A 21,576-nucleotide genomic window follows, 5' to 3' on the forward strand; every position below is an offset into this window, starting at 1 on the left:
ACTATCTCATTTTACAGATGAAAAATAAGGCCCAGAGAAGTTTCAAGGGTGTCCTAGGTGACACCAAAAGTAAGGTCAGGACTCAAGTCTAGGTTTCCTGAATTGGAATCTGATTTTCTTTTTACTACATTATTGATTTAGCTCACAATATATGAAGTCAATGCCACTCAGAGACCAAAGATACATTTTTCTTTTCCCAATGGAACCTTAGGCTTACATAACCATCACACAATTATTTCACTAAGTTTGGATCTCAATATTAAAATGGTTATATAATTAAAATTTATGTGGTAGATGCAAATACAAAATGAATGGAAGCTAATCCATTAGTCATTAGATTGCTTTCAAGTGTAGATTACAAAAACAAAAATTATATCCGCTGCCTGAAAGGAAAGGTGGGGTAGTATATCCTGAGCAAGATGAAACAATTTCCTGAGCTGGTCATCACAAAGTGAAAAATAATTTCTAAGGCCAGTGTCATACAACTCTCAAAATGAACGAAGTTGTAAAATGTTACTAAAGCGTTATCACTCCCTTGACTTTCCTTATATATTTTTCAATATTTGTATCATGATCATATTTTCATTAAGAAACAGTTCAATTAATTTAAAACCAGAATCCCATGGAACCAGACTCATGCTTCTTGACTTTATTGTCATATATTTTGAAATAGAGTCTTGAAATATTGAGAGTGCCTTTATTTTAAAGTTTATGGATAGTTGCCTGGGCAACCATCATTAAAAAGTTGCAAGGAGTGATGGAAATTTCCCTTGTGCTTTGGGATGATATAAAAGGTCAGGAAAAGGAATTTAAAGTTTTCAAATTGCTTGACCATTTACTGCTTCTCTTAAAAGAAGTGGAAAACAATAGAAGGTTTGGAAGGGAGGGGATTGTGGCAACTGATTTATGGTAAGCAGGCTTGGCTGATACATCTAGAAGACGGAACACACGGCTGCCAAGGGCCCATTGCAAGGTATATTTAAAGGTCCCTGTGCTCTCCCCACTCATTTCATTTCTTTAGAAACATATAACAAAAAACCAAAAAAGATGCTTTTTTTGTGTGGCATCCAGTGTACTATAAAAGATAAGTATGATTAGGAAATAATTATTTTGATAACAGTTCACACTAAAAAATGAAAAAGAAAAGCAGAACAAGATCAACTCTATTTACAGAGTTAAGAAGGTATGATATCATGTGGTAAAAACATATTCACGATTTTGGCTGCTCTGTCCTGATAGCAAAGGCCTGCTTATTTGATCTGAGAAGAAATTTTAGCAGTGAAATTGAGACAATTTTAAGAGGGATTTTAATCTTCCTTTAATCATGTAGCAGTGTTTCTATTCATTTATTCACATGGTATCTACATTCCTGTTTCAAGACTTCCTAGGCCTGGGAAGCTGGGGGTTGTGTTGCTCTTTTACGAAAGGAGTCTTTCCTCTATGTTTGACTAAATAGAAGAGGTTTAGAAGGGAGAGATCAAGAGTAAATAAAACTAGGTTCCAATCCATTTAGCACACATATAAGTGAGTTATGCTTTTGAAATGTAAACAGTCTCCTTCAGCAAAGGTTAGACATCAAACTTTGTCCTTAAAATCTGAAAGGCACAAGAGCAGGCACGAATTCATACACTGCAGAAGAAAGACAGATTAACAGGAACAACTCTCAGTGAGCACTTGCTGGACACCAGGCCCTGTCCTAGGTTGCGTATATCCACGAACTCACTGAATCCTCACAACCGCCCTATTATGCAGAGGAAAGGAGGCAGAGAGCTTCAATCATTTGCCTAAAGCCTTGCAGATTGTATTTGGTGGTGCTGGGATAGGATCCCAGGCAGTCTCTACCATCAGGCTATGCTTCTAATCTGTTGACCCGCTTCTAATCAGCTGTGCAAATTATATATATATATATATATATATATATATATATATATATATATATATATTCGAATCTACATTGCTAACGGCTCCTCATGGCAAATGGGTCTGCATGGATAGAAAAGAGATTTTAAAAAGCCATGGTTTAAAATTAATAAAAAAAAAAACAGAACGAACGAGAAATACCTGAGCATGACTTCTTTTGACTTGGAGGAGGCGCAGGTCGCACAACAATCAGATATTTAGGCTCTGCATCTGGAAACAATAACAATATTATTTATCAGTAAAATTCTTTGAGAACGAACAGTACTCGCGACAGCACACCCATGTCCTGACTCAGTGTTCCCTGGCTTTAGTCATCGTAACCACAGTGAATGAGAGGACCCAGGAATTTAGAAAGTTAATACTTCTTGAGACCAGTTTAGTTCAATTTTTGAAATGAAAATTAAATCCAGATTTTTAAAACCAAATGGACAGGAATAGGGGAGAGGTCTTAAAAGAATCTTGCCAGACACAGATTCATGCCACATTTTCATCAATCCTTTTCTCTGCAAAGAGTTTCTTTAAAAATCAGATCATATCTATTCTATTTTCCTCACAGAGGTCAGCCCAATACTAAAATCAGAGAAGACAAATCCTTCTTGCATAAGACACATGGGTCATGTATGATCTGAAATTGCTCACTTTGTGGAAACATGAATATTTATAATGCCCTATTTTTTTATCCTGTTTTCATAACTTCTGAGCCTGTTATCATATCTAACCAGTCATTTTCGTGAACAAGTTTTAAACAAAGTCACAGTTTTGGTGGCTACCATGTTTCCCCGAAAATAAGACCTAGCCAGACCATCAGCTCTAATGTGTCTTTTGGAGCAAAAATTAATATAAGACCTGGTATATCATATCATATCATATCATATCATATCATATCATATCATATCATATCATATCATAACATATAAGACCTGGTATTATATTACATTACATTACATTATATTATTATTATATTATATTATACCCAGTCTTACATTATGTTAAAATAAGACCGGGTCTTATATTAATTTTTGCTCCAAAAGATGCATTAGAGCTGATGGTCTGGCTAGGTCTTATTTTCGGAGAAACACGGTATAATTTTCACCTAAAATATGCCAATGGAAAATAAATTAACAGAGAATCTCTTTTAAAAATATTTGGGTTTTGAATAAAATGATGTTTAAAAATCAGCATGTGCTAACTCAATGAGCTAATAATTTATCAAATAATCTTTTTTTTGTTTCCAAGATGAATGCTTGGTTTAAATACATATAAATAAGCCAAATATACTTTGGGCACACTAAATAGCATTTTATAAGCAGCTCTACTAGATTAACTAATTGATGGGTATTATCTACAATATTTCTTCAGTAACTGGATCCAGAAACTCATTCTACTCCAAGTTTCAGTTGGATGCTATAGTCAACACGAGTTCACCTCTACTTGCTCAGGCAGATCTCACATCTTTGTTTTCATCCTGGGTTCAAATATCTCCCCTCAATGAGCTTGGAACAGAGGCTATCTCTGCCCAAGGCTTTACAGAGCTGACCTCATTCTCAGCCAGAGGCAACCTGGCAATTCAACCGCCTTTAATGACTCCAGCCTTTGTCTTTTTCTGGACACCCCACACAGCCCTATTACTGCCTCAGCAATTGCACTATATGGAGTAAACCAGGTAACCTCTTGAACAGATCTTGGAGTTTTACCTGCTTATATTATGGTTGCCTCATGACCACAACACAGATAAAGGAGCATTCATTGTGTTTCAGAGTCTCATGTGTTTGAGCATATCTTGCTTAGTGAAGCTTATATAAGGAATGCATGACCTAAGGCAAGTTTCCTAGTAGGAGTACAATAACCATTTCCTCATTTTATGTGGGCTATAGAGAGATATAGGTATTAAGAAACTGCCTTGTGTTGAGTATGTGCAAGATACTCGTTAAGCACTTTGTATTCATAACTTAATTACTCCTCATGGCAATCTTACCTGACACATATCATTATCACCCTGATTTGTAAATGAGGTCACTGAGGCAGAGTCAGCTTCATTGGCATGCAACATATACAGTTTGTTGTACAGGGTCCCATGTTCCAAAGGGTCCCAAGCTTGGTTTAATAACCTGCGGTCACCATCTTGAAGTTCATAATATTTTTGTCTTTGAATTTTTATTTTGCAAGGGAAGTTCAATGGGACAATGGAGCATGCATGTGAGCAGAGGAGATAGGAACAATATGCAAAACTGCAGTTCCTCCCATTCACATATCGCATTCCAGGTGCCCCATTAGCCTAGCATTCCAAAGCACCTAGGACGTCTGGGAACTCAGCAACTCAAATGTAGAACGAGGTAAACATATTACATCTATGACAAAGTAATGGGGTGTGGAGGGGAACCCTGAGAGCAGTGAGGCCACACTTTCCATTCCAACCAGAACGTGGTTCAATGTAGAAAGAAGGCAATGGCATTTTAAGAAACATATGACCAAGGAATCCTATCATATCCTTTCCTATTCATGTTATTTCTTGTATTCACCAATTACTTATGCTGAAAATGATGATGCAAAAAGAAAGTTAAAGCAACCTCTAGTTCCTTTTCTTTCCAGTTCTTCCTCACTCATAAGCAAGTCGAAGGCAGAGTATTGGTAGAATGTGCATGTATCAAGAAGTGAAGTAAAAAGTTTAGTTGTGTGCATTTCCGCTATTCTGGTAAGAATGAAATACATATGCATGTATGAACTGAAAAACAGAAACTGATTTTAGTGATTCTGCTTTGGAGTTAAAGTCTCTTACATATGCATTCAAAGCTAGCACTGCACAATATAAAGATAAATGGTAAAAGTCATGTTAATAATTTGAAATTTTAATTTTTTTTTTACCTAAATGACATTAAATAGCAAATATAATGACACCAAGACAAGAGGAGAGAGAAACAGTGAAAGAAAGGAAAAAATTTTATATTAGGACCTTTAACAGAATTTCTTTCCTGCTTTTTGGACCAGGAGCCTTCAATTTTTATTTTGTACTCAGACCTGCAAACTATGTAGATATCTTAGCCCAGTCCTCAAACTACCTTTTTTACTAAATCTCCGGAATTCACTTCTAGAAAAGAAAATTAAATCCCTGTTTTTCGTAAATTATTCTTACTGTGGCAAAGTCTCTTAGAGCTAGCCTTTTATTTTCTCCCTTTGATACACATTAATTCCACTATGCCTCAGTTGAAAAGAAAAGACCTGAAATACTGGAAAAATAACACACATGATCCAAGACATATGGTTACATAAGTTAAGAGGAACTTTTGTCATGATCACTGGCCTCCTGCAGCGAGCAAAGGCTGCCACACCAATGACAAACTGGAACAGATGTCGGCATCTGCATGCATACACTGGCTTTCACTGCTCCTAAAAACGGTCAGCATTCGTGTATTTCAGCAGACTTTGCACTTAACTCTGAACACAGACATGGAAAAATAACACAACAGAAAAACAAGCTTTCTCGTTCTGTTCGTACTACAAAATTCTTTCTGGATTTGTAGCATACTGGAAACACATACAAGTGTAGCCTGCTCAGAAATTCTGGCAACACACGCCACAATCCACTGCTTCTTCATTTAAAGAATATGTATAATGAAAATGTTAATTGAAGAGAATTCGTGTAAAATGCAGTTACCTTCACAAACTTTTCATCCCTAGTCAGTAAGCCTATACAATGTTTCAGACTAATTAAACCTATAATAATTTGCTTAATATTTTAAATGCCCTACAGTGGAGGATAGGGACAGCTACTGTTCAAGGAGATTGACTGTTGAAATCCTTTAAGGTACTAGATGTTTTGGTAATACAAATAATCCTCCCATAATTGCTCTCTTTGACAAATCCCAATTCTCTCATTTTTATTAGAGGACATCTGCATGGCAAGCCATACTACTTTGGAATTCGGTCCTAGTGAGATTTATTTCTGCCATGCATGCAAGTTTCCACAAAATAAGCCAAGATGATCCTAAAGAAAATCAGGTAAGGGACCTGAAAAAAAATTCTTTATTTACCCCTGTCATTTTTTTTCACAATTCGGTTTCATGTCAAATTAAATTTCTGGGCATAAGACGGTAGACTCTGAAGCCTGGAATTAAGTTCTGCTCAGCTAATTACTAGTACAAGGTGAAACACTTAACATCTGTGCACCTCAGTTTTCTCATCTGCCAAATGGGAAAAATCATAGTACCTAGCCACATGGGGTTCTTAGTGATGGGCAACCTACAGCACTGCCTAACACACAGAAAGTGCCACTGTTAAGTTAGCAACGATGATGGTGATGATGATGGTGATTTCCTTTTTAAATACATTTTAAATTTTTAATTTATTTTATTTTTCAATTACGGCTGACTTTCAATATTATTGTTATATTAGTTTCAGGTGTCTAGCATAGCAGTTAGACAATTATATAATTTATGCAGTGATCCCCCCAATAAGCCTAGTACCCACCTGGCACCATACATAGTTATTACAATATTATTGACTATATACCATATTCTGCACTTTACATCCCCATGACTACTTTGTAACAACCAATCTGTACTTCTTAATCCCTTCATCCTTTTCACCCAGCCCCCCAATCTGGCAACCATGAGTTTGTTCTCTGTATCTATGAGTGTGTTTCTCTTTTGTCTGTTCGTTTATTTTGTTCTTTAGATTCCATATATAAATGAAATGATAAAGTATTTGCCTTTTTCTGTCTGACTTATTTCAGTTAGCATTATAACTTCTAGGTCCATCTATGTTGTTGCAAACGGTAACAGTTCATTCATTTTTACAGCCCACTAATATTCCATTGTGTGTGTATATATATATATATATATATATATATATATATATATATTTGTATATATACGTATATATATGTGTATATATATGTATATATATGCGTACATATACGCATATATATGTGTACATATGTGTGTGTGTGTGTATATATATATATACATATATATATATATATGTATATATATATACCACTTCTTTATTCAATTATTCATTGGTGGGCACTTAGGTTGCCTTCATACCCTAGCTATTATAAATAATGCTGATTCCAGGTGCACTTGACAAAAATGTATTTTCTGCTGCTTTGGGGTGAAATACTCTAAAAATATCAATTAAATCCATCTGGTCTAATTTGTCATTAAGGCTGTTGTTTCCTTATTGATTTTCTGTCTGGAAAATATATCCATTGATGACAATGAGGTGTTAGAGCCCCCTACTATGACTGTAGTACTGTCAATCTCTCCATTTATGGTCATCAATATTTGCTTTATATATTTAGGTGCTCCTATGTTGGACACATAAATATAACAGAGGTTATATCCTCTGTTAGATTGATCCCTTTACCGTTATGAAATGTCCTTCTTTGTCTCAGTATAGCCATTGTTTTAAAGGCGATTTTGTCTAAGTATTGCCACCCCAGCTTTTGTTTTTGTTTTTTCATTTGTCTGAAATATAATTTTCCATTCCTTTCCTTTCAGTCTGCATGAGTCTTTTGATCTGAAGTGGGTCTCTTGTAGACAGCATATGTATGAATTTTGTTTTCTTATCCATTCAGCTATCCTACGTCTTTTGATTGCAGCATTTAATCTATTTACATTTAAAGTAACTATTGATAGGTATGTAGTTATTGCCATTTTATTATACATATATATGTACACACCCCCACACATACACTTCTTCTTGTTTAAGAAGTCCCTTTAATTTTTCTTGTAATACTCGTTTGGTGGTGATGAACTCCTTTAGGTTTTTCTTTTCTGGGAAGCTCTTTATCTCTCCTTCAATTTTAAATGATAGCCTTACTGGGTAGAGTAGTCTTGGTTGTAGGCCCTTGTTTTCATCACTGAATATTTCATGCCCTTCTGGCCTGCAAAGTTACTGTTGAAAAATCAACTGAATCTTATGGGAGCTCCTTTATAAGTAACTAGTTGTCTTTCTCTTGCTGCTTTTAGGATTCTCTCTTTGTCTTTAACCTTTGCCGTTTTAATTATAACATCTCTTGGTGTGGGCCTGTTTGGGTTCATCTTGTTTGTGACTTTCTGTGCATCTTGGATTTGTATGCTTATTTCCTTCACCAGGTGAGGGAAATTTTCAGTCATTATTTCTTCAAACAGGTTCTCAATCTCTTTCTCTTCTCCCTCTGATATCCCTATGAAGCAAATGTTGTTATACTACATGTTATCCCAGAGCTCCCTTAAATTAGTCTCTTTTTTTATTCTTTTTTCTTTTTTGCTCTTCCGATGGGGTGTTTTCTGCTACCTTGTCTTCCAAATCACTGATTTAGTCCTCTGCTTTATCTAATCTGTTGTTGATTCCTTCTACTGCATTCTTCATTTCAATTATTATATTCTTCATTTCTGATTGGTTCTTTTTTGTGATTTCTATGTCCATTTTTATGCTTACTTTCTCTTTGTTGAATTTCTCACTAAGTCCCTTGAGCATCCTTATAACCAGTGTTTTGAACTCTGCGTCTGGTAGATTGCTTGCCTCCATTTCATTTAGTTGTTTTTCTGATGTATTCTCCTGTTCTTTGTCATGTTTCTTTGTTACTTCATTTTGGCTGTCTCTGCTTGTTTCTATGTGTTAGGTAGATCTGCTATGTCTCCCAGAATTGGCAGGGTGGCTTGATGTAGTAGGTGTCTTGTGGAGCCCAGTGGTGCAGTCTACCCGATCACCTGAGCTGGGTGCTCCAGGAACATCCCTTGTGTGGGTATGTGTGCCTTCCTATTGTAGTTGAGCCTTGATTGCGGTTGGCACATCAGAGAGTGGGACTGAACATCAGCTGACTGGCTGTGAGGACTGGCCATGAGCATAGCATATGAACTGCTCTGTGGGGGATCACCTCACAGAGCAGGATTTGCCCCAGCAGGCTCTTATGCCTATTGAGACCCCTTTTTGGGTGTGCCACTTGTGGATCTAATTTGATGGTGCTCTGTTGTGGTTCCTCTTGAATAAAGTCTTCCTTACCATCTTTAACAAGTGCCACTAAATAATTTCTTTAACAATACTCACTCATAAATATCAATGCAAAAATCCTAGAAAATATTTTGACAAGCAGAATTTGGAATCATGTAATGTAATAATACATTATGGCCAACTATAGTTTATTCCAAAAATGTGACATAAGGAGAAAAAAAATGACTATTTCCACAGGTGCTGAAAAGGCATTTGACGAAATTCAATACCAATTCTTAATCAATAAACAAGAATTCAATGGAATACTTCCTTAATATGATAAAATATATCTTAAAACAGCTGAACCACCTTTAGTAAATGTGCAGGACCCAAGATTTACATTTCTGTTGAATAACTTTCCCTGGCTTTGTCAGAAAATTCAACCCTCGTTTTCATTTTCCTTTTATTACTATATATTTTTTTAAATGTTACACTATGATTCTATTTTGTAACCTGTTCCAGCTTTTCTATCAAGCAGCTAGGACATGGATTAGGAAAACAAACCAAGAATGATGTAACCATCTATATTGTGTGTCATTTTACATCAATGATGTAGAAATAACTAAAACGAAACAGTGTGTTGAAGCATTACTGGAACATTTTCACATAAGGCCAGCCTTACCAGAATTATGAGTTAGAACAAACTTGCTCACAAAGGTCTCAGATTTAAGTTTCTATGCTCATTTCCCTCTGAATTACCTCCTCACTTTACCAAATATGCTTCTCCTCTTCATTTTTATTTTCATTAGTTCTCCAAGAGGATCACAAAAAACAACCATTTGCAACTTAATGTGAATGGATTCATGTTAATACAGTACCCCTACTCATTACCTGTTCTATTTTAATTACACAGAAAGGGACCTGTCCTCTACTAAATACACACAAGACATCAAGCAACAAATGGGGAGGAGCTTTTGTCCTAATGCCCTTCCTAATTCCTTTCTTCTGTCTCTAAAATCCTAAGGTATAGAGAACTACCTTCTCCATAAGATAAAGACAGCTAGCTCGCAAATGTCTTTGTAGAGATTAGACCTGTGGAGGGTATGCAGGCTTTCTTCTGGCAGGAGGGGCTAGGTACCAGTTTGCTCACACTACTGTGCTTTAACTGCCTGGATCCCTCTGGATCCAACGAGGGAAGGCAGACATCATCTCAGACACTCTTCAAGGCCCAGGGAGAAATTTCAAGATCAAAATAAATTTCCAGGTGACTTTAAGCTTATTAAAGACAGCCCAAATTACTCTTTTGTGAGTAATTCGGTTTAGTTTTTAATGTTTAAAAAACAAAACACAGGTGGGATTATCCCTGCTGTGGTTTGGAAATTTAAAAAGAACATTAAGGCTTAATCCTCAGCTCATCCCCAAGAAATGGGGAGACCACTCCCTCTAGGTCCCCAGTGGAAGAGGCTGGAATCTCCTCTTGTTCTCCAGAGGTAGCTGGAGCCTTAAAAATGTGTCTGAGATGGAGAGTGGGCACCTTGAGCTGCCACCCTAGAAACCCAGCAAAGAGAACACTGGGTACTGAGCCAGAGGCCTGTTCATAGAAGCAGTGTTCTCTGAGCAGCTGTGCCAGCCTGTGCTGGGATTTGGGCCAGCAGGGACCAGATACAATGGTAGAGGATCAGCATACAACCACATTCAGTGCAGGGGAGGAGGCCATGAATAGAATGAAGCCGGGGCTCTTCCACTGCATGTGGAAGCTCCATTTGGACTCTACCAATTCCTCAGGGCTTTGAAAACTGAGGCAGAAAGGAATGGATAGAATCCTAACGAAAAGGTACTTGATTTTCTACTAATCTAGCAGGAGGGAGTTTACTGGTTTTAATTTGATTTGGCGACATAAAAGCAACATAGTCCTGTCTGAACCCCAATTAGCAATTTAACAATATTGAACATAAAGCCGTTTTCTAAGAAATGGCATGTTAACGATTCAGAATACCATATTTCATTGGTTCTAAGACAAAACCCCTCCTTTCCCCCCACCACCCCACCCCCAGTTTTGAAAATCTCTTAAATGAATTTTACAGTTGATACCTTACGTTGACTATGGGCAGTTGTGACCTTGTTGTCATTACCTGACTTCATTTACTAAGGTCAAGAAAATGACAGCTTCGAAAGTGGCAGAAGAAGGCCAGTGATTTGGAAAAAAACCCAGTAGAACGGTGTTTCTAAAATACTGTGTCATCAATGTTCTTGCTGCCACAAAGAGTGAGTGGTGTGGAAAAACAAGGCTACTGATAACTGAATCGAAAGGTAAAGCAGAAGAGTTAAACTCCCAAGGTGAAGAATATTTAACAGTAATTTAACTTTGTTTTTGCTTGTTTTCCTTTTTTTTTGAATAGATATCTTCCTCTTCCAAGCCCCACACCTCAGGCTCACCACATGAAAAACATCAGCCAAAACTAAATTGAAGGGCATTCCACAAAATACCTAACTAGAACTCCTCCAAACTGTTAAAGTCATCAAAAGCAAGGGAAGGCTAGGAGATTGTCAGTCTACAGGAGCCTAAGGAGACATGACTAAATGTAATATGGTATCCTAGAAGAGACCCTGGAACAGAAAAAGGAACTTAAGGCAAAAATTAAGGAAATCAAATAAAGTATGGACTTAAGTTACTACTGTATTAATATTGGTTCATTAGTTGTGACAAATATATCATATTAACACAAGATGTTGAGAATAGGAGAAATTGGATGCAAACTATACAGGAATTCTCTGTACTACACTTACAACATTTCCTCTCTGAAGCTATTCTGTTTATTGAAAGATAAAATCATCTCTTTTTTTAAAAAAAATAGTTATATAAAATATATGTATCAGTAAATCAAAGGAAGCTCTTTTAATAAATATAAAATAAAGGCCCTAAGGAATACAAAAGCAGTGTCATTAATCAGCAACTTTATTCTTTCTTAATTTTAGACAAAATAGTGCTTTACCGTTAAAGGTGCTTTAGAATTTGGTGAAATAAGGTAACTATTTTTATTAGAAGCCAATGTGGCACATCATAAGACTTCTAATAAGAATAAAGTCACTCAAAAAACCTGGAAAAGAAAATCTATGGCCATAGAACTCTCCATAGAGAAATGTTTGTTATCAATTTTTCTTTGCGTCTGCAAGCATCCATATGCCACACTTGGCTGTAATCTGACCTAAGTGGGTACTGTCCAAATTTAAGTATTCCCTTTAGCTTTAACATTTGGCAGACACGTCTTGTGCCTTACTTCATCAACACTAACACAGAGTAATATCTATTTGAAAATACCCTTGAAAAGCCTCTTTGTGATTTAAGCTCTGGCAGAGAATTCCACTCGTCCAATAGCCAGTTCTGAAAAAATGGATCTCTAAGTGTGGCTATGGAGGGTGTAAGCCAACAGAGCTCCAGTGGCCCTTGATTCATCAGTTCTGTCTCAGCGGCCTTTGCTCATTGTTCCCCGCTGGTTCATGAGGGGAAGCCTTGCTGAGAAAGAGATGTACCCCGTCTGGTGGGGGGGTTGGGGGGTGGGGATGGAGTGTAAAAAGACAGCAAAATGCTACCAGTCTACCCATTTCTTGAAATGCCACATCAAGTAATTCTAAATTTCAGTAGAATAACCAACCTGGCTCCCTACTCACCTCTCCCATTCTCACATTACAGTGACAAAGTAATGTAACAAATTGATATCACAACAGCAAATCAGTTTCAGCAATGGAATACAGATGGTTCATATTTGAACTTCAATCCACATCCATTCTGAAGCTTAGTTACTGGAAAACGAAGAGTCTCAAATACTGTTGCTGCAATAGATGCGTCCCTCCAGAGGGTGATATCAACAACAATGACGACAAAATTCACCACAAAATATAATACTGTAATTAAGTGACACTAAAGTAATTCTATAGTAAAAACCTACAACAGCAGCCATTGTTAGTCTTGACCAACTCAACACATCCTGATGTCCTTCCAGGAAGTCTGGTGTCCTTTCTGGAAAAACAATGATGGGGTACTTTTGCAGAAAGTTGGGGAAATTCCGCTGTCTGCTGAGGCATGTGCTAAGTCATAGCTTTGCAAAGTTTCATGGTGGCCAGAAGTCCAAAGAGAAGACACAGTAGTTAAAAGTAATGGAAGTATTGCACTAAATTTACTATAGTTACTAAGCTTATGAATATAAAACTTTAGTAATTTTAAATAAATCACTTAGATTGCTAGCACCTTGCCCTTAGTTGTAATAAAAATGAATGTATAAAATTATGAATCATCACAAACTAATATAAGGCCTCCAGCTTTTAGAGTTATTTCTAAGCCCCTGTAGGAAGATGTGGTGGGCTGATAAACAAGTTAAATCTGGCCCAGACTCAGTCTGTTGATTTCTCGACCGTTAAACCTGGAAACATAGTAATTGCACAATAAACATTTTCTGAAAAAAAATACATGTATCTGCTCCTCTATCTTTTTTTTTTTTGCCTCGAGTAAAAATGAAAAAGTGTGAAGAAAGGAAAAAATTTAGGAAGAAAGGAAAAAATAATTAGGGATTTGGGACATGGCAGTCAGCAAAAGCAAATGATCTTTTTTGAAAAGCTAGTAAACTGTAACCACCAAATTCGTCTTTGATAAGCCTATGTGTAGAAAAGTTTTTTTTTTCCCTTTGAAGTATTTTCTTATAAAAGGTATGTGGTTTTGTGTGTAAGAATAACCCTTCTTTCATCTGAAAAATAATTTAAAGCAAATCCTACACTGCTGAGTAGTTATTTCTATTAAACATTAGAAATCGGTTGAAAATGAGCCAACGCCCATTGTGACAGAACATTCTGCTGTGCTCCAGGGCTCAGAGACAGTCCTGCTTTCTCTCAGCACTGGCACCCAAGGTTTGGACAATGATGGAGGTTCAATGGTCTATTGAAGCACAGCCATCCCATACCACAGAGCAACTGCTAATGCAGAAATGATTAGAAACATCACTGTTGGTGGGATTCCAGAATGTTCAGTCATAGACATGTTTGAAGGGAGCATATAGCTTATGTTGGTATGTATGTTAGAAGAGGAGTTGTCCAGAGTTCTTTAGAATTGATGACCGAAGTGAGAAGCATCCCCTCGTGTCCCTGCTGCAAAGTGAGCCTGGAGTGGAGCCCCTAATTATGAAATGAGAACTCAGCTTTGATAGGAAGAGAGGCCCTGCTATGCTCAAAGGCTCTGCTACGCTCCTTCACTTTTCCCAGCTTACTAAAATGGTCCGGAAGGAAAGATACATCCTTTTTCCAAACAGAGGGGCATGTCAATGACACATTCCACTGAGGAAGATGTTGCTGGAACCTTTTTCTGAGAGTTCTGTTTTCATTTTGGTGAGAGTTGGGGAAGCAATGCTATTGAAAATACACGCTTCACCCAGGGCCAAATACATACTTTGCGGGACTCATCAATGCAAAATCAAAAGGTAGGACACTATTTTTAGAAGTAAGGGGGGAAAGTGACATTAAAGACACTAAAATATAAAACGTTTCCTTCACAGTCTCTGTCTAGACCTGTCATGCTATTTATTGGCTATTTAATGTTGAGCTCTGCAGGTGAGCACAAACCCGCACCCCACCCCAACCTCCTTAACCTTCTCACCACATGGGACACTCTCTAATTAGCAGCAGCTTCAGGATCAAAGCACCTTACTCTCCAGCCCACGCTCCTGGGCAAAAGAGCCAATCTCCCCTTCCCACAGGCGTGCCATCCCAACCTACAGACCCCAGGAGACTGCAGTCTCTGCACTGGGACAGACTGTATACTTTAACAGGGGTGAGGTAGAGGTTTGCATTGGCACAATCACCCACCAAATGTATTATGACGTTGCCAGCCCACGCAGGGATGGCTATCACCGCGTCTTACCACATATGACCCTGGGGGCATGCACACCTCACCCTCCCCGCATCCACACCCGAGTCCCAGAAGGTGGAGGGTGGGAGCAGTTGTTGAGTGGGGGTGGGGAGAGGAAGGCCGAGCAGCAGGGGCCAGAGGAGCAGGTTCTGAGAACCAAACTTGGGGCTGGGGTTGGAGGCCAAGACACAAGAACCCAGGAGCCAAGCTCAGCACATGCGCCATTGTTCCATCCGACCTCACTGACAAGATCAAACTGAAAGGGAAAATTGTTAAGAATTTCAAGACAGCGACAGCAAATCACCAGACTTTCAGCGCACGGCCCTTCTGAGCATACCATCGCATGCCCGTGAAGCCAGCCCTGACCTGACCCTTCCTTCCACTTCCAGTGCCTCAGCCCTCTATGACAGTGATCTACTAGGTAGCTCTTTATTTGGAGACAAATTCTCTCCCTGACACTGCAAGCGAATACTATTTAATAACCTATTTCTGTTACCCACTTGCACCCACAGCCACTGTACCTCCTTTCCTCATTTGCAGACCTGTTAAAACATTGAAGTTGTTCACTATATTACCTGTTTTTTCCTTGCCTGTGTTTTATATGTGCGCCCCACAGAGAAATTTAGTGTAGGGTGTTGTCTGTGAGCTGATTTAAAGTTTGGCAAGGGCTTGCTTTTGAAGGACAGACTGGACACACACACACATTTTCCAGTGAGGTCATCCCTTCATTCGTATCATCTCTACAGGAAACACTATTGGAAAATCAGGACTGTGTTTGGATATTTTTCTTTCAGATAATAAAACTAGGTCAAATTAGCTATCAGACGGTAAGCGAACGCCTTCAAGTCAGAAAGGTTCTTTCCTTCTGAAATGTTCTTGTCAGTGCTACCATGTAGGGGTGAGGGGATAGGAGTAATTCCCAGGAGATGAGTTTTTACATAGGATTCAAAGGCAACAGGGTACTTACATGTCATGCGAAAAGCACTGGGGCATGGAGGTCAAATGCACAGGTCTGGAGCCAGCCTGCCACTTGCACTCTTAATTTCTTGGGGATTTACTGTCTTCATTGCGAAGAAGAGGATACTGAGAGTATCTGCTTCACGGGGGTGCTGTGAGGATTTAGTGACCCATTTCTGTAAAGCCCTTGGCTCAGCACATTGTAGGTGCTCAACATCAAATCATCAGCTGACAGGTTGGTGAGAACTTCCTCTCCAGCATTTGTTGAGCAACTACTGTGCATTCAGCTGGGTGAACGGAACACATCAGAGGCAAACTTGTGGCGACCTCTTTTTTATTTTGTTCCTCCTTCTCACTGAGGAAGGCTCCTGGGGGCAGGGAAAATAGGCTGGGCTATTGGCTTGGAATCAGATGGCGAAAGACCTGGGACCATGCCAAGAATTCAAGGCTTTCTCCCATAGGTAGACTAAACATATAATTTTTGTGCTAAACGGGGATACTTTTGAGAGAATGGGCACTACTCATAATTATGCCAGAACAACAGGTGTAAACCATAACCATGCCTGAGAATAATTTTATTTTTCCTGGAGATTTCAACTGCAGGCAAATAGATACTTTTTATTTTGTTGACTAGGAGGCTTTCCCAGCAAACCTCTCATCAGCCCCTGCGCAGTCAGCTTCTACACCCACAGATCTATTCACCTTGATATCATTCAAAGGACATGAGGGAAGGGGAGACTCACCTCTGGCCCTGAGGAGCTCACTATTTAGTTGGTGAGACATGACACAAATAAAAACAAACAATAAAAGAAAAACAGTGAAAAAAATTAGAGAACAATGCAAAATAGAAACAAAAACAAATGCTGGCCTTCACAGCACAGCACTTTGGGTATATTTGGTATGTGCCAGAGAACATCAAGTGCCCAGTAAAACGTTTAAGAAAATAATATCTAGGCAATGAGGAAATGAGAATTTGATTGTATTTCTTGGTTTTGAGAAATATTCCTAAAAAGCTCATAATAAATAGAGATGGTGGTGAACGGGGTGGAGGAGAACACGTTTGGGGACACAGTAAGTTGCTTTATAATTTTTAACTCATTTAAACCTAAAAATAAAGGACATTGTAAAGTCTAAATATTATCTTGCATATTTGCTCCAGATAACCCTCTAATTTATATTTCTACTGGTAGCTGGCTTTCCATTTAAGACCTTTCCTTAATAGCAAGCCTCTTGCAATGAATCTGGGACAAGGTATACTTTTGGCCCATGACAAGAGGGCCATAAGCTACATTGGGAGACCCTTTTAAATATAATTAAGAATAAATTTTTAAAAGTTAGATTTTGGTCTCATTACATTGTGCAATACATTTGAAAAAAAATTGTTATACTTTATATTGAAATATTCTGAGTTAGTTTTATTGTATTTCCAAGAAAAGATAGACTTGGAGACAGTTTATCTATTGTTTGGTGAGGTCAAAAAGACCATAAAAACATTATAGTTGAATCCAATAGAAAACATAGAACTTTGAAAAGATGTTATCTTTATCAAAACATGGTAAAGTGGTCATCTGTTATCAAACAAGGTCTTTCTGGTATAAACTCACGGTGAATTGTTTAAGTGAGGGCATAACATTTATTAAGAAATTGATACCCACCATGCCAATTTCTTTCAAAATCCTTTCTGAAGCTTACTTAAGTTCTGCTCAATTTTGCACATTGGAGAAAAATCAAGTTATTCTGAGATTCCTATTTTTTTAAATGAAAAACTTGGATTAATTTTGAAGATTTAAAGCCAAATACTTCCCAAGTGGTAAAATCATTTCCAGAGAACGAACTAGAATTAGATGACATTTTGAAAATAGTTTTAAACAAAAAATACATTTTAAATGTGACCCACAGATGTTTCAGACTTCCTAGGTCTTTCCCTGGCCTTTCTCCCATGCATTCATATATTGTGCTTCTAAATTTCTGACAACATTGGAGGTAAAAAAGAAATCTAAGGCCTCTAGGGTCCTTAGCTCCCAGGAGTTTTCTATTTGGGTGGAGTATGGGAGCAAGCAAGACACACAAAATGAAAAAAATAGCAATTTATTAAGAATGATAGTAAACGAAAATGCTCAGGCCCTTGGATATTCATGGAGCTGGTCATAAATATCGCCTGCTTTGGCCAGAGATGGCCTTGTGGAGAATAGAGGAGGTAGGGCTTGACAGATGGGCAGGTTCTAATAAAGATGGAAGAGAACACAATCTGGGGGCATAGTAAGTGTTTTTACATATTTTAACTTATTTAAACCTTAATGAGTTAGGCAGCCAATGGTTCCTTCTAAAATACATGGACTTTTTTTTTTTCTGTTTAGTGTTTAAAGGACATTATAGAAGTAATAAATCAGTGGCTTGTGTGTGCTTTCTGTTTAGAAGAACAGATAAAATTCCCTAAGTTTTGAGAGACAGCAGAGTACAGTTTCAGAGCTCAGGTTCTAGAGCCAGATATGCTAGGTTCAAACTCTGGACCTGCCATTTACTAGCTGAGGAACTTTAGGAATTTTCTTAAACTCTCAGAGCTTTGGTTTCCCTATGTGTAAAAGGGCATTCATAACACTACCTGCTCTGAATAGCTACCATCCCTCATCTGCATTTTAGGACTGCCTTGTATTCCCCGTTTGCTGCCCTCTTGCTCTCTCCCCTCATGGCCTCTTGCTAATTCTGTAAAGATTCTGCCAGGAAAGAAGGACTGAGTTGGTTTCAATGGCTGGCACTGTATCTTTTCCTCCTGTTAGTTTATCCTGCTCCTTTTTTCACTAATTGTTTTTCAGCTTAATTAATTTCTTATATAGTTCCTCCAGTTCTTTATTTTCAACCTCTTCTTCCAGCTATTTTTCTTCAATGAATCCACTACCACCTTCTTTGTGGCACTTACTGCAATAAATATTCACTTATTTTTTGTCATTAAGGCCATATTTTTTCAGTGTAATAAATAGTAGCAATCTCTATTATTTTATATTTCATCCACTTCCATAAAAAGGAACAGAGCATGCTTAAACCTTTTTTACGACAAAGAGATAGAAAAGGACAGCTGAAGTTCTAAAAGTTGCAATGATGGAAGAAGAAAAATTGTGCATTTACTCTTGCTTTCTATACAAATGTAAAAAATTACGGGTAAAATTTGTAATGGGTATTAATGATCTATAGAAATACAAATTGCATAAAATTATCAGTGTATCACTTAGATTTATTTATATCTGGATCAATCATTGTAAATAAACTATATTTATTTGTTTTTTTAAATTAATTCCCCCCTGTGAAATTTTTAAAAAGTGAGAAATTTCAGAATAAGAAGCTGATGATTACATTTTGGCCTGAACTCACTGAGATAAAACTACCATCAGTTGAATAAATAAAACAGTGACGTGTTCTTATTTTGATCTATATTTAGTAAGACAAGTCAATATTTTTGCTATGTTCTTGCTAACAATTGCTTTATTAGAATAACACAGAAATTGGAAAAATGAAATCTAGAGATGAGAAGCCCTTTTAGTTGTATCTTTTTTTTCTTTTCTTTTTGCTATATCTTTTGAGGATTCACCTTTTTCTACTTTGGAGACCACGGCTGTGGAATTGTAAGAGGTATCTGATGATTCTATTCAGGACACCAAACAGGAATTCCCCTTAATGATTAAAAGATGATCATGGTAAGAGGAGAGAGGGGTGTGTATACTTAGGGTGCGGTGTCACAGATTTTACCTCTTCTTTTGTTTTTAAATCTGTTTTGGAAGTTGTCCCTCCCAAGAAAACATTTCTTAAGTGTGATAGAAAGATGAGTATGGGTACTTTTCAGTAACTGACAGCTCTGCTAAATAATCTACCTCTACAGTTTTACTGACACCCCACCCTCCCCAAAACAAACAAAACAGAAAAAAAACATAGGACTACCACTTAGACCAAAGTTTTGCAACCTAGGAATGAAAATCTTAGAACTGACTGACCAGAACTTTTGTGGTGACTTAGCTCATTGATCATTAGCAACTGAGATAAACAAAGCTCAGGAAATTTAGGTAAATTATCCAAGACCGCTCAGCTCACTATAATAGCAACTGACCAAACTTATAAGACCCGTAGTACTAGGGTTTATATTAGCTGCCGTATATAATTTGTCTCCACAATACTCCTGAAGGATTATTCTCTATTTTATATGTGAGAAAAGTGAAACAGAAGTTATGGTTTACCCACAACCACTCCATAGTAAGTAGTTGTGTTGAATTTGAACTGTCTGATTGAATTTGAGTCTGTCTGACTCAAAAGTACATACATATTCTTTCCCCATATCCTTCTGCCTCTCTGGGTAAGGTGGATCTTTTCTAGAATGCAGATGTTAGCATTATAGTCCAGGCTCTTTCCAGTGCAGAGGCTACCAGGGCTATTAGTATTATGTCCTCCTCGCTAGCGCAGTAATCACTCGAAGAAACTACATGCAAGATGACGACTAGAGAGAGTGGCTGAGAGGCCCAGGGCTGAGAAGCCCAGGGCTGAGTCTGAAAAACTCGCTTTACCAGGGCAGTGAGTGTAAGGGTCAGTAGCTGTGAGAACATTAGAGTTAATAAATCTTCAATCCTTTTGGAGTCCTAACACCTGGTTGGAAGACACATTCTTTAGTAAGAATTCATGGTAGTGATAAATATATATGATTCTTTTTTTTAAATTTAAGCTTTTCTTGCAGTAAAGACACCAAAATAACTCTTAACTGGCACTACACACAATTGATGGAATGTAATGCTTTCCTTCCCAGGTGATATCGATTAAAGTATTTTCTGGTGTCAAGAGAACATCATAAAATATGACTATAAAAATTCAAAGTCAAAAATTCTCATTTTTTATTTCATTGGATATTTGCAAAATTACCAACAGCTGCACATAAAAGCAAAACCTGGATGTGTAAACCAGAAATGAGAACATTCATAATGTGGGTAAAAAAAGGATACAGGAACCTAGCAGATCTACTATATGTGAATCATGTTTTATCACATCATTGCAAGATTCTCACAGCCATTAATATTTATTAGTCGCCTGGGAAAATACTATACTTTTTCTACTGCTCCAATTCATCTACTAAAATTTTAGTAGAAGATTTTATGTTAGTAATTTCTTTTTACAGATGTTTAATACCAATCTTATTTTCCAAACTAGCAAATAGGAATATTTTATGTTTTTTAATTTTACATGTGAGACCAGTATGTGACTTTTGGAAATGCTTCTGTCAATACTCGTTAGATACTTATAAATGATTATTTAGTAGAAGTATTAGTCAGTCCATAGATCACTAAATGTTAACTTGGATATTTCTTAATGGTCAACAGCTTCTCATTTCAATGGTGGGATCTTTTAAACATATCAAAGCATTAAAATGTGTTAGATGATGTGGCACTTTATAATTGCTTCGAAAATGAAAGTAAGTTACTATATTTGGGTATGGTTCAGTGCAACTGAATAAATAGTACTATTCTATTACAGAAGAAAGTAAGAGGAGGGACTGTGAGTGATGCTTTTTTTCCATAAAGAAACAAAAATTCTTTGCTTTTTTACAGCACATTGCACTCAAGGGATTTCAACTCATCACTTTTGACCACGAATTCACTAATGTGCCCACAGCACATCTGTAAAAATTACACTTTATTACCATGTTACAGATGAACAGAATTGAGAATGACCATTCAGTAAACTGGTAGCAGAAAGGGAATAGACAAAAGGCACTAATTTCAAACATCCAGTATGTGGCAGGCAGAATAATGGCCCCTCAAATTGCCCACATCCTAATCCCCAGAACCTGTGAATACATTAGGTTGTATGAAAGGAGAAATAAGGTTGCAGATGGAATTAAGGTTATTAATCAACTGACCTTA

At 37.4% G+C, this 21,576-nt stretch overlaps 1 protein-coding gene across 50 annotated transcripts in view; it reads right to left on the reverse strand.

Annotated features, from left to right (window-relative positions):
* Positions 1-21,576, reverse strand: part of ABI3BP (ABI family member 3 binding protein) — a 248,933-nt gene that overhangs the window by 155,179 nt on the left and 72,178 nt on the right. For all 50 annotated transcript variants that reach the window (XM_033130366.1, XM_033130223.1, XM_033130130.1 and 47 more), the window contains exon 3: positions 2,062-2,130. In XM_033130366.1, the coding sequence (XP_032986257.1) occupies positions 2,062-2,130 (69 nt within the window). The remainder of the gene's footprint in view (positions 1-2,061; positions 2,131-21,576) is intronic.

Source organism: Rhinolophus ferrumequinum, chromosome 2 (genome assembly GCF_004115265.2).
Source record: "Rhinolophus ferrumequinum isolate MPI-CBG mRhiFer1 chromosome 2, mRhiFer1_v1.p, whole genome shotgun sequence".
NCBI lineage: Eukaryota > Metazoa > Chordata > Mammalia > Chiroptera > Rhinolophidae > Rhinolophus > Rhinolophus ferrumequinum.